Raw genomic sequence first — 13,679 nt, 5'->3', positions numbered from 1 at the left:
TGTATCAGTCTCTTCAGCTTAAAAGGATGGCGTTTCCTTGCTTCACCTGTGCTTACATGCGGAGATAATTGGCAATAAGGCACATGTGCGCAAGCTTACGCTGCCAATTCATTGGCATTTCATTGGCCCGTTGTATACTCTTTCAGACGATTGGCTTTCTGAAACGAAATCCCCCAATTCGTGGATTAATGAATAAATCCACTAATAGCATTGAAGTTCCCCATCCGAAGGGGAAACAGGGTTACTTTAGTAACCAGAGCGTTATGTTAGATATAATATTGCTCTTTAGTGTAATTTCTGCTGTGAATTTCTCCAATGATCATTGATTGGTGTTCTTTGGTGTTTTTGGGGCATCTGTAAATGAGCTGTGTTTCTGCAGATGTTCAGCCCATCACTGAGTCTCTTTATTTACTAATGTTAATGTGTGTAAAGTTATATTCCGTCAGTTTTTAAATTAATTTCAGTAATATTATTGACTAATATGAAAATTTTCATGTGATTTATTTACAATACAGTTTGTAAAGTCATATTTTCTGTCTTTATATTATATGAGAGTCTTGCTTTATTTAACAATTATGAGGATCTAAATAGATTTGCATTGTGAACCTTAAATAACAGTTAAGAAGTTTTTTTATATATATACAATAAGTTTTTTGTTATGATTGCTACTCTTTTAAGACGTTCTGCATAAATCTGCACATTTTTTTTTTTTTTACAAAATTCTGCTCAGAAATAGCAAATAAATCTGTCTGGCCGACTCATTTTGGTCCAGAGATCTTCTCTTTAAAAGGACAAATTAAATCAATTAAAGTAACTCTGAATAGTTAAAGGAGTGTTTTCCTTTTCCCTGTGAGGAGAAATCACTCTCACGGGGACTAATAAATACATACACACTCACACACACTATACAATGTATTTTACTGTCCTCCACACAGACTACAGCGCTGTAATCTCACTGTTCAGTGCTGTGAGAGTTTGTCTTCAGCCCTACAATCCTCAAACTGTGTCCTGAGAGAGCTGGACCTGAGTAACAATGACCTGCAGGATTCAGGAGTGAAGCTTCTCTCTGATGGACTGAAGAGTCCAAACTGTAAACTGGAGACACTGAGGTCTGAGTATAAACACCTGATTGACGGATGGATTGATTATATTTATGTACTGCGTTAAACAAATTATTAAAAATTACATTGTAATTTTTATTATTATTATTATTCATTTTTCTCAGATTGGTCACGTGTAATCTCACTGTTAAGTGCTGTGAGAGTTTGTCTTCAGCTCTACAATCCTCAAACTGTGTGCTGAGAGAGCTGGACCTGAGTAACAATGAGCTGCAGGATTCAGGAGTGAAGCTTCTCTCTGATGGACTGAAGAGTCAACACTGTAAACTGGAGACACTGAGGTAAATGATTCTCCACTTAATAATAACTACAACAAGATTTCATATTGGGTTACCAAATGTGGAGCCCCCTTCAGTGTATTGGCAGAAAAAGAAACTAAACATTTACAGGGTTGTGATTTCAATCGTAACTATACTAATGTATGTTTATCTGTAAATATATCTAAAAGTATTACTGAGTATATTATATACCAAAATATGACATAAAGTTAAAGGAATGCGTTTATTTTAAGGATATTTTTAATGAATTACCTCTGATTTATTTATTCATATTTTATATTTTTCATATGTATATTTGTTGTGTCCTGGTGAAGTTTAGACGTGCTCTGCTGTTTGTTCAGTTTGCAGTTTCTTGTAAACATATAAAAGTCTCACGACACTCTTATTATTATCTAAACCACTACAATAATATGAAGACACACTATAAGCCTGTATTCAGGAGTTTACTGTGAGGGACCTGGTAAACTCATGTATTTACTACACATGCATCTGAAAATAACCCTGATTACTCATTCACATGAAGCAATTTATTGACTGAAGATCTTCTGTCAGAAAGGCTGTGTGTGAAGGAGAGTCAGCGCTCATGATTATTGATCAGGTGTTTCTCAGCTGACAGAATAAAAGTCCCCTAATGCTCCATGAGTGTGAATGTGACTGTCAGGCTGGTGAAAGAGACATTAAGAGAGCGGGTTTGTGTTTGTTTTAGTTTATTTACATCATCGTCCACAATATAATATACAAATGAAGATCAGGTCATTTTCTGTTGCTCTTTATACACTAAAGTTTGATCTACAAGCTGAAGTTTGTGACTGTCAGGGCTGTAGTACTCGAGTCCAGACTCAAGACGTTTCTTTCTATAGTCTAGGACTCGCTAATATTCAGACATGAACTTGGTCCAGCAATAGCCATTGGTTGAGTGTGTTTGTCTGGAAAACAGGTAACATCACTGTTAAATCCACTGTGAGTCTAGAATGGACATTGACACTCTCGTGTGATACACTTGTCTACGGCTGTGTCTTATTGCTCCTCCTCCATATGAGTGCCCTGTTCAAGTGCGCATCAGTCAATGTCACTCAGACACATGTGGGACACCGCTCTATTTCTTAAGACTCCTCTCTGCTAAAGCTAAACTAATAGAAGTGATGTTTAGCCGAGAGCTAGCTAACGTACACTGCTAGCATGTTCCATCCTAAACATAAGAGTTAGCATTCACACAGGTTAGAAAGCAGTGAAAGTGATATAATATAATGTATGTCTGATATCTGCACATTTAGGGAGCATTTTTAAAGTCTGGACACCTGATTAGGGCTGGGCGATGTGGATTTGATTAGATCAGGTTAGATTAGATAATCCACATTATTGAGGGAAGATAATCTAGTGAAGTGATCAAGTAAATGTCGGTCCAGTCTGTAAGTGTAGATGGTCTAGTAATAACACGACACTTCCCTTTAGATTGTAGATGAATGCATATGCTAAAGCTTTATTTCATGTGTCAGTCGCTCCATCTCACCCACAGGAACAGGCTGACAGACATCTAGAATGACTTTAACACACAAATAAACCAATCAAAGCACCAGACATGTGAAGGAGAGATCGGGCCTTTTGCTCATGAGTATAATCTGAGGTTTAGACCTCTCACACGCTTTGGAGAGGAATGTGTGAGTGAAAGAGAAAGCGGATGGCCAATCATGAGCTGCGGCCTCAACACATTACACACATATTAGTCTGAGCACTGGCTAGACAGTATCTATAGGCTGTATCATATTTGCTTGTCCACAGTTTTACTAGTTAATAAATGCGTCTTGATGATGCTGTGATGTAGGGCTGGACGAGAGTGTGAAGCTGCATTGAGTTTGTGCTGGCCATCCTCCAAGATAAGCAGCTCAGCATCTGTCTGTTGCTCTGTCCCGCCTGGGTGTTTTGGTCATTCAGAGGAGTTCACCAGCGCTTCTTTCTTCTCCAGTTATTCCTCTTCAGAGATTGTGGGTGGGTGGGTGTGTGTGGGTGTGGGTGTGTGTGTGTGTGTGTGTGTGTGTGTGTGTGTGTGTGTGTGTGTGTGTGTGTGCAGGTCGGTGGCATGTCTCATGACAGATGAGGAAGGGACAAGATTATCAGATATCAAGATGTCTTTAAAGGCGATTATTGATAAATATTGTTTGACATCACCCAGCTCTACACCTGATTACACATTTCAGACCTCTGTAACATTTGAGTAAATGTCTTACAGTCATACAGCCAGCTTTAATCCTGCATCTAGGTGTTGATCATCTACACAACACACTTATAATCTTTTAAAATCAACTATAAAACCACATTAAGATGATACATTATTGATGTGCACAAACTATTGCACAATTAAGAGTGTAAAGAGGACGATCACTCATTTTGATGATTGATGATTTTACAAGCATCAACACTGTAAAAGGTATGTATGATCTCTGACACTAGATGAACACTGCTCAGCTGGGTTTACAGGTTTGCTATTCTCTTCATTCTCTGCTGAAGTGTGAATGTGAAAGTGAAATGTCAGATGTAACTTCACTTTAACTTTATAAATGTCCACAGATGATTGTGATCTGCCGAAAATGATCTGTTGGTTTATTATCCTGCATTTATTTAGTGGATTCTTCAATAAGTAATGCGTTTAAGAATGGGAAAATGTTCATAGGATTAAATCTGGGAAACAACAGTGTGATTTATTTGTTTGTCTGCCTTTAATACCCTAATATGATCCTACAGTGTTACTTTGCTCATCATTATTGATCATTACAAATAATCCTGAATCAGTATTGTAGAATGTCCCTCACATGACAAAAACAATCCAACTATGTGGAGGATCATTGAATAGCAGCACTTAATACATGACTTTAAGATGATCAAGTGTGTCTTCCTCCTCCTCACAGCAGACTTTACAGCTTGATGTGGTGTATTATGAACAATGTCTTTGCTCTGTACACTTCTACAGATGATGTCGAGTCCTTGTTGAATGTATGAGTGTGTTTGCTGATGTGAGGGCTCGATCAATAAGGAGAGCTAATCAGGATGTGTGTGTTCATCACTGCTGTTGACATGAGCAGAAACAGCAGTCTGCATCTTCACAACACAAAGAGATGTGTGATTGTCCAACTGTGTGATGTGGACTATTGCTGTGTTTGTAGATTGTCTGGCTGTATGGTGACAGAGGAAGGCTGTGGTTTTCTGTCTTCAGCTCTGACTTCAAACCCCTCACACCTGAGAGAGCTGGATCTGAGCTACATTCATCCAGGAGATTCAGGAGTCAAGCTGCTCTCTGAACAACTGGAGGATCCAAACTACACACTGGACAAACTCAAGTATGTGGAGCAGCACTGGCCTTGTGCTTTTACACTGAATGGCTTTAAAAAGACACTAGAAAGCTCTTTTGTGATCAGCTTCAGTTTTCTGTGAGGGTTATGGGGTGAGGACAGACAGAAGATACAGCTTGTAGAGTATTACAGTCATGTCTACACAGCAAATTCATTGGTGTTAAATTTCAAGTGTTGTGGTAATTCAGAGTAAAGTGTTAAAATTATAGAGTTAGATAAAGGTAAAATAACCCTCTCTGCGTTAGAAGCTGATTTCCCTCCTTGTCACAGAGTAACATGTATCTACCTTTGTAGAAAACCCTTGTATTTGAGAAACTAATCAGAGTGTCTGAAATCTCGCCCTACACCCTCATTCACCTGGCCCTTAAATTAGTCAATTAGTTTAGTCCACTAGACAGAGGGAATGACCACAAATAAGTGAATTCAGACACCTGCTGTTGAACACCTGCTGTTAAGAAGCACAATCACTGAAGGAATAAGAAATTGAAGGAAGAAATAAAACTACAGACACAGCCTCACACCAAACCAACTGAATTAAAACAGAGGAATAAACAACTCCATTAAATAATAGTATAAGCAGCTTCACTGATTACAGTTTGACTTCATTTCTGTAAGAATATTTTTTTTATTAAAAATATTTAATTTGATCTCACCATCATAGAGATCAGAGGCTGCTTATTTGAGCTCTTGAAGCTTTACTCTTATATCCTAATGTTTCTCTGACTGTTATAGCTGTGTTTCTAAAACTCATTAGCTATAGCAAGAAAGGTCAAGAGAAACTATACTGTTTATGCTTAATTGTTAAAGATTTAATTTCAGGTGTTTAATAAGTTGGTTCATAAAGATATGCAAATATAGTTGTATTAAAACTGCATGGAACAATACTTCTGGCAGTCTGCTACTCTTCATAGAAAATTCAACAAAAAATTAGGATGCAATTAATAATTAGAGTGTCATGCACTAAACATTCAAGCTCCAGATTACTCTTTATGACACACAGGCATCAAGAATCAGGATATGAACCTCAACCGTGGTTGCTGAAAAAAAAAAAAAAAGCTGCATAGTTCATGCCTTAATGCATGCTGGGTGCCAGCATAGTACAAAGCTCCCAGCATGCATTGCAGCATGAATAAATTATGCAGCTTTATGTTCTTACAATCTCTTTCTTTTCCTTTATTTTGTTGTTTTTGGGAGGTGATATTTCAGTAGTGTTTTTTTTACTTGATTTTTATTTTTTTGTTTGTCACCATCATTGAGATTCAAAGACTAATTATTGATGTCTGTGTGTTTTTAAGTTCTGCCATAGATCAAACATTCTCATTGTAAATATTGTTTTTACTTTATATTATTGGAGCTTCAATGGTCTCATTTATGTATATTATTTATTTCTCACACATAACTAATATGATATTGAATTAGAAAACAAGCAGGAAAGGATGGCTATGATATCATAAATAATCTCTTCAGCCTGACACTTTAATTTGCTTTCGGAAATTATTATTATTATTATTTTTTTTTACTTACTTTTTATTGATTTTTTTAGGAACATAACCAGTAGGAACAAAACAAATAAAAAAAAATACATATATACATAAATATACATATGCATACAAACCTATATAGGCCAATACAACACACGTACATCTACATACATACACGTATAAAAATATTAAATTAACCTCATCAAAATAAATAGATAAATAAGCAAAAAAAAAAAAAAAAAAAAAAAACCCAGAACAAAAGTGGTTGTTGGAAGAGTTACAAAATCAAGTCATGATACGTTTGACATACATTATCACAGATTATTTACAATGACATATTCAGACCATTTTTTCCAGTACTTGGTATACTTTTTTAAGTCAAATCTTAGATTAAAAGTGAGTCTCTCCATACAGTGTATTTCCTTTACAATTCCTATCCATTGAGCCCTTGTCGGGGGGTCAGCATGCAACCATTTTCGAGTTATGGCTTTTCTGCTACTTACCAAAAGGATTTGAATTAGGTACTTGTCAATAGTTGGAAAAACTTCTGGTATTTTCCCAAGGTATAATGTTATAAATGAGTAGTCCAATTCTTCTCCGATTATCTTTTTTATTTCAGTCGCTATTTCACTCCAGAAGGTTTGTATTTTTGGGCAAGCCCAAAAAACATGAAAATGGTTAGCCATTGAGGTTCCACATTGTCTCCAACAAGAGCCCAAACTTTCAACACCTGTACGCAATGCAGACAGTCTAGGAGTTATGAAGAACAAATTTTTCCATCCAAACTCTCTCCAAGCTCTCGAGTTTGTGGTTTTTGCATGTGTGACACACATATCTGTCCAGTCTTCTTCTGTTATTTGTTGGTTTGACTCTTTCTCCCATTTTTGTTTTATGTAAATTGATGAATGAGTCTTACTGTTTTGTATGCATTCATATAATTTAGAGACCAGTTTTTTGTTTTCTTCTTTTATGTATGCATCCGCAAATACTGTGATCAAATTAGAATCATCCTTAAATTTATTTTTAATTTTTTTATTAAAGTAATCTTTAACTTGCAAGTATCTGTAAAAGTCCTGCTTGTCCAGGCCAAATGTATCTGATAAGGTCTGATAACTCATAAAGTGTCCATTAGAGGTCACCGAACTGAATGATGTGATTCCTCTCCAAACCCACTGTTTAAATCTCTTATCTAGTGTACACGGTTGAAAGTCCGGGTCGAATGCTATCCAACTTAATATCCCATTATGCTTTTCTAATTGTAATTTCTTCAGTATTCTAAACCATAACTTCAAAGAAAACACGGTCCAAGTACTCAATCTACTGTAGTACTTTTCTGCTTGATTTTTATTACCAATTAAGGATTGTAAAGGTTGATCTATTTGTGTAGTTTCTAGTGTTTTCCATTTAGACTCATAGCTTTGTATACACCAACATAGTAAAGGTTTTAATTGTGCAGCAAAAAATTTCATTTCTAAATTTGGTCTAAAATTGTAAGTAAGAGTTTGCGTTTTTTGAATATTTATCTTATATCCAGAATAGAAGTTAATTGTGTTTAGGAGGGACATTAATTTAGGAATACTAGATTTAGGATTTGCCAAAAACAGGAGAACATCGTCTGCATACATACAGATCTTATGTTCCTCTTTTTTAATTACGATCTCTTTTATTTCTGGCTCTTCTCTTATTGCTTGGGCCAGGGGTTCGATAAACAATGCAAATAAAGTAGGACTTAAAGGGCAGCCCTGGCGTGTCCCTCTTTCCAAGTAAAAAGTTTTGGACAGATGGCCATTAATTTTTATTTTAGCTTTTGGTGATAGATATAGCCCTTTAATGCATTCAATAAATTTATTGTTAAAGCCAAATCTTGCCAGAACCTGATACAAGTAATCCCATCCAACAGAATCAAATGCTTTTTCAGCATCTAGGCTTAACAACATTGCACTTATATTTTCTGTTGTAATATGACTCATTATTTGTAATGTTCTCCTTAAGTTATCCTGCGTCTGTCTGTTTTGTATAAAACCAGTTTGGTCTAAATCTACTAATTCAGAAATGACAACCTCCAGTCTCTTTGATAATATAGAAGCAAATAGCTTGTAGTCCACATTTAAGACAGAAATTGGTCTGTATGAGCTACATTCATTCTTATCCTTTCCCTGCTTTGGAATAATTGAAATCACAGCTTCCTGCCAAGATTGGAATTTCTCCACCTCTTAGTACATAATTAAAGCATTTGAGGAGCATGGGTGTTATTTGAGGTTTGAATGTTTTATACATCTCTGATGGATATCCATCAGTTCCTGGTGTTTTATTTGCTTTCAGTTTTGATATAGCACTATCCAATTCTTCTATAGTTATTTCAGTTAACAATGCTTTATTCTGTTGTTCCCCTATTGACGGTAGGTCTAGTGAATCCAAAAAACTCTTTATAATCCCAGTTTCTGCTCTAGTTGGTTGGGTGTATAAGTCTTTGTAATATAGTTCAAAAGATTTCTGAATGTCTTTTAACTCAGTACACACCTTTTGAGTTTTAGGATTCCTTATTTTATAGATTGTGTTTTTAGACTGTTGTTTTCGTATCCTCCAGGATAATAATTTCATTGCTTTAGGTCCTATCTCATAATATCTTTGTTTAGCGAATTTACATTGTTTTTCTATTTCTTCATCATATATTTTATTTAGGTCTTGTTTAATTTTATTTCATCTTATCAATATTTGTGGGTCTTTTTGTTTAATATGTTTTGTTTCCAGATTTTTTATTTCCTTTTGGAGGTTTAATAATTTTTTCTGTTTTTCTCTTTTACGATAAGCAGTGAGGGAAATAATTTTACCACGAATTACTGCCTTCGCAGCATCCCATAAGGTACTCGGAGACACTTCTCCATTGTCATTGCTTTGGATATATAGATCAAACTCAGTCTGAATTTGTTTCTGTATAGTTTTATCATTCAAAATTGCTGTGTTAAGTCTCCAGAGTGTCTCTTTTTGCTGGTTATCTAAATATAAGGTTAGATATACCCCGGAGTGGTCAGAAATATCTCTAATCCCTATACTACAGTTTTTAATTCTATGTCTATCTGAATTATTCATGAATAAATAATCAATTCTTGAGTACATTGCATGACATGTTGAATAGAAGGTAAACTGTTTTTCCTTAGGGTGAAACTCTCTCCATATATCGAACATGCCAAGTTCTTTAAGCAGTCTTTGTATCATTTTAGCATTTGAAGTTTTCTTTCTGTTGGGACCAGTTGCATCAAGTCTGGGTTCAATGTGAACATTTAGGTCCCCACCTACTATCAAAGTACCGTGTGACTCTGTGACTATCAAATTAAATATTTTCTTAAAGAATGTTTTGGTACTTCCTGGTGGAGCATACACATTAAATAATGTAATTTCTTTATTATCTAATTTCCCCCTAACTAAAATATATCTACCCTCTTTATCTTTAATTTCTGATATAAGTTCAAAGTTCACTGAATTAGGAATCAGAATAGCTACCCCCCTCTTACGTCCTGATTTATGCGATGAATAGAAAGTATTTTGAAAGCCAAATCCCTTTAATTTCTCGTGTTCCTGAGGTGATAGGTGTGTCTCCTGCCAATTAATTATTTGTATTTTTTCTTGTTTCATTTTCGCAATTATCTTACTTCTTTTAATTGGACTATGTATGCCATTGACATTCAACGTGACTAATTTATATTCCTGACCACGCATATATATTCATTTTAAACCGCTCACTTTTATAAAACATTTCCAACAACAACCTAACAAACAAAGTATGAACATTCATAACAAGACAAACTGTATGAGAAAAAAGGGCTTCCAAGTCCCAGGTTATAGTTATAACCTTCTAGTTGAGAGAATGTCCCTGTGACCGTCAAGGGCCTCTCTTTGGTGCAAAAGAAAAGTTTATCAGAAAAATCTGCTCTTGCTTAATCGGTTTCTCTATTCATCCTTGGTAGGCTCAATTAGATAATCAAACTTAAACGAAAATATAGGAGATAAAATAACTGCTCCATCGATTGCTTATTTTTAATCAAAATATGTTATTGTCCGAAAGGAAGTAACGCGTCATATGCCTTAATAAGCATTCAGCTCCTCAGTGTTCGGTTAAAGGCTTAGTAATAGTATGGTCCAAATGTCTTTTATGCAGTCACTTACGTTATTTCTCGGTGAGAATAATATATTCACTTTTCAGACGATTCATGTGCGACGCGATGAAAGTTCTGTAACTTCTCCCTAATCCGTTCTTGGTCCACTGATTTGCGATGACGTTTTGTGCTTGTTCTTTCCCAGGTAACGTTAGGGAGACTTCGGCGTTTCGGTTCTTCGGGGTCTTGTTCCACATTTCCCACAGAAAATCCTCTTTTCTTCAAATCTTTTGCAGCTTCTGCCGCGCTCTCGTAGATCTGGGTGCCATCTCCAAAGAAAACTTTCAGTTTGGCCGGGTGTGGAGTTTGGAACCGAATCCCTTTAATTTTGAGCTCTTTTAATATCCCCGCGTATGCCTTTCTTTTCTTTAATATCTCCGGAGGATAATCGTGGTCAAAATAAATCCTCTTTCCTTCAAGTCGGACTTCTTTCTTTTTCCATGCAGTGTGTAGCACCTGTTCTTTTACTCTGTGTTGTAGAAAGCAAATTACCAGTGATCTCGGCGGTGCATCGCGGGGGGGCTTTGGGGCAAGTGCTCTGTGGCATCGCTGTATACCGATCTCCAAGTCTGTTAGTGGCAGGTCGAGCTCCGTTTTAATTAGTCTCGTTACGAACTCCATCAGGTTGCTTCCCTCGAATCCCTCCGGGATTCCGTAGATACGGAGGTTATTGCGCCTCGAGCGAACTTCTAAGTCGGTTAACTTTGTTTGCAACTCTTTCTGGCTCTCTAACATTCTAAAGAGAGCGTCACCAGCCGCCGCGTCCCATTCCTCAATATCAGTTATACGTTCTTCTGCTTCAGTCATTCTGGAGTTGGCGGCTTGTAGATCGTCTGAGAGATTTTTAAGTTTCTGATTAATTTCCCCCCTAAATTCGATCAGCTCCTTACGCATATCTTCCCGAAGAGAGAGTCGAAAGTCATTCATATCATTTTTAAGATCCGCTCTGAATGCTCGGATGTCATCTCTAATAGCACTAATATCCGAGTTAGCTGCTTCCACGTTGGCCTTTCCAGCACCGCCATTATTTTCGCGGCTCTCTTCACCGCCGTCAGTATCATCGGTTATTTCTCCTTTTTCCCGCTTCGAGCCTACCTTGTTTTTACCCCTTTTGTGCTTCTCCCCTTCCATGTTAATTTTCAGTTTGTCTTCGTTTTCTTGCGTGAATCTTCTAGGGGATTTTGAATCAACCGATTAAGAGAGGTTCTTTCACACAGCCATCAGCTTCGCCGCCACACCGGAAGTCCCATGCATCGCCTTTCTGCATTCAGCAACCATTTTCTGCTGTGTTGCCACATAAAGTCATTTTAACAAAACATTATTTATTTACAAAAGTTCAACATACCTGTAACAGAAATATACATCCTCTGGCAACAGTATGCATTTAAACATGCATCTAAAAAAACCAAACAAATAGTAAGAAATCACCCCTGCACATATTAATGTCATCATTCCAGCTACACATAGCATGAGCAAATTAAACCACACAAAGTTTGTCACACACGGCAATCACTTGACAGATTTGATCTAAAACATCACTTAATGTTCATATTGGACTTGTATGTGTTATTAATATGTGTTAAAATACAAAATTTGTCACATTTAGCTGGAGCACATTTTACCTACCGCCTTTCTGCATTCAGCAACCATTTTCTGCAGTAGGCGGGGCTTTGCAGGTGAAAGGTGAAAGAAACAATTACACACTGTTGCCACAAGAGGTCTGTCAACAGCCACAAAATAAACAAAATAACCCATTTTGGTGAAAGACAATTAAACATTATTTTAACCCTGTTACACAAGGACATTTTCACAGTATGCCTGATAATATTTTTTCTTCTAAAGAAAGCCTTATTTGTTTTATTTCGTCTAGAATAAATGCAGTTTAATATTTTTAAACCTCATTTTAAGGTCAAAATTATTAGCCCCTTTTAGCTATATTTTTCCTGGTTTGTTTCCTGTCAGAACAAACCATTATTATACAATAACTTGCCTAATTACCCTATCCTGCCTAGTTAACCTAATTAACCTAGTTAAGCCTTTAAATGTCACTTTAAGCTGTATAGAAGTGTCTTGAAAAATATCTAGTAAAATATTATTGATTGTCATCATGGCAAAGATAAAAGAAACCCGTTATTTGAGATAAGTTATTAAAACTTTTATGATCAGTAATGTGTTAAAAAAAATCTGCTCTCTGTTAAACAGAAATTAGGGAAAAAATAAACAGGGGGCTAATAATTCAGGGGGTCTAATAATTCAGATTTCAACTGTATTCATATATATATAGGATTTGCTATAGCCCCTGGGCTCAATAGCTGCGTTTCCTATATCGCGCCTAAAGCGAGCGAGCCAGGGTGAGCCAAGGCCAGTCGCGTTTCCACAGTCACTTCCAAGGCCTTATCGGGCCAAATCGGGGCTTTCTTGGGGCCAGCGGCCGGCCTTTTCAGCCCGCCGAATACCTTGGGCCAAGGAGGGCCAGCTGGGGCTTCAGAGCGGTGTGAAAGGAGAGTCGGGCAGTTTTCTGATCACACATGAGTACATGCGCCAAACAAATAAAGAAATAAGGGAAAGAAAACATCTAGCCTTATAGTCTGGGGTCTTTTTGCGTATGATCACCCTTATGTTTCCCTTTTAAATGTAAGGCTGCTGCATAAAATAATAAAGTAGTTTTAATTTATAATGACATTCTTTGCTGTGTCCTCCTTGATGTTTCAATAACGCATAATAATCTTTACACCATATTAAAGACACAGCAGACAGTAAAGGTTTTCGAGAGTTTGTCAAGTTTTAAAGGTGTGTTTGTGCACGTTTAAATGCCTGTATGTGCGTGTGAGACCGAGAAAAAGAGCACTCCCTTCACAGCTCTGTTGATGCCGCAGGCCGCTTTTTTCTTATTTTTTCTTTTTATTTTCGAGATAATACACAACATGAATACAACAGAAAGACATAAAACTTTATGAATTACGTGCCCACTTTCGTAGACTTTAAACAATATAGTGTCATATCTTGATAGAATAGCCTAAGCTATATTGAAATATAATTTAAAGAATTACAAATATCGGATATAATAAAATCTCATAAAATAAATAAACCAATATAAAATAAACAAAAGCTAGCTAGAACAATGTAGGTAGCCTATATACAATACATAAATCAAACCGTTTTAAGGCCACATATAACTTTCATTTTACAAAGACCTGTCTGAAAAAAAAAAAGATTTTAGATATTTTCTAAAAACAATAAATATTGTAGAAGGTTTGAAATATTATTTATAAAGTATTTGGATACAATGATATTAATCACACCA

At 36.3% G+C, this 13,679-nt stretch overlaps 2 protein-coding genes and 1 long non-coding RNA gene across 13 annotated transcripts in view; all 3 read left to right on the top strand.

Annotated features, from left to right (window-relative positions):
* LOC148680292 (uncharacterized) overlaps positions 1 to 13,679 on the top strand; it is a 790,608-nt gene that overhangs the window by 281,279 nt on the left and 495,650 nt on the right. The gene's annotated exons all lie outside the window — the stretch shown is intronic.
* The window catches only part of LOC141381693 (uncharacterized), an 835,171-nt gene that overhangs the window by 695,584 nt on the left and 125,908 nt on the right, over positions 1 to 13,679 (top strand). The gene's annotated exons all lie outside the window — the stretch shown is intronic.
* LOC108183843 (protein NLRC3-like) overlaps positions 1 to 13,679 on the top strand; it is a 40,564-nt gene that overhangs the window by 19,056 nt on the left and 7,829 nt on the right. For 8 of the 11 annotated variants that reach the window (XM_087245783.1, XM_087245786.1, XM_087245787.1 and 5 more), the window contains 3 exons: positions 936 to 1,109; positions 1,226 to 1,399; positions 4,555 to 4,728. In XM_087245783.1, coding sequence (XP_087101909.1) covers positions 936 to 1,109; positions 1,226 to 1,399; positions 4,555 to 4,728 — 522 coding nt within the window. Of the gene's footprint in view, positions 1 to 935; positions 1,110 to 1,225; positions 1,400 to 4,554; positions 5,776 to 13,679 lie in introns of those variants that run through there. The other 3 variants (XM_087245780.2, XM_088649673.1, XM_087245782.2) reach the window with 3 other exon arrangements.

This window comes from Danio rerio, chromosome 4, assembly GCF_052040795.2.
Source record: "Danio rerio strain M-AB ecotype USA chromosome 4, GRCz13ab, whole genome shotgun sequence".
Taxonomy (NCBI): domain Eukaryota; kingdom Metazoa; phylum Chordata; class Actinopteri; order Cypriniformes; family Danionidae; genus Danio; species Danio rerio.
Note: the sequence above shows the minus strand (reverse complement) of the source record. Positions and strands in the feature narration are given on the sequence as shown.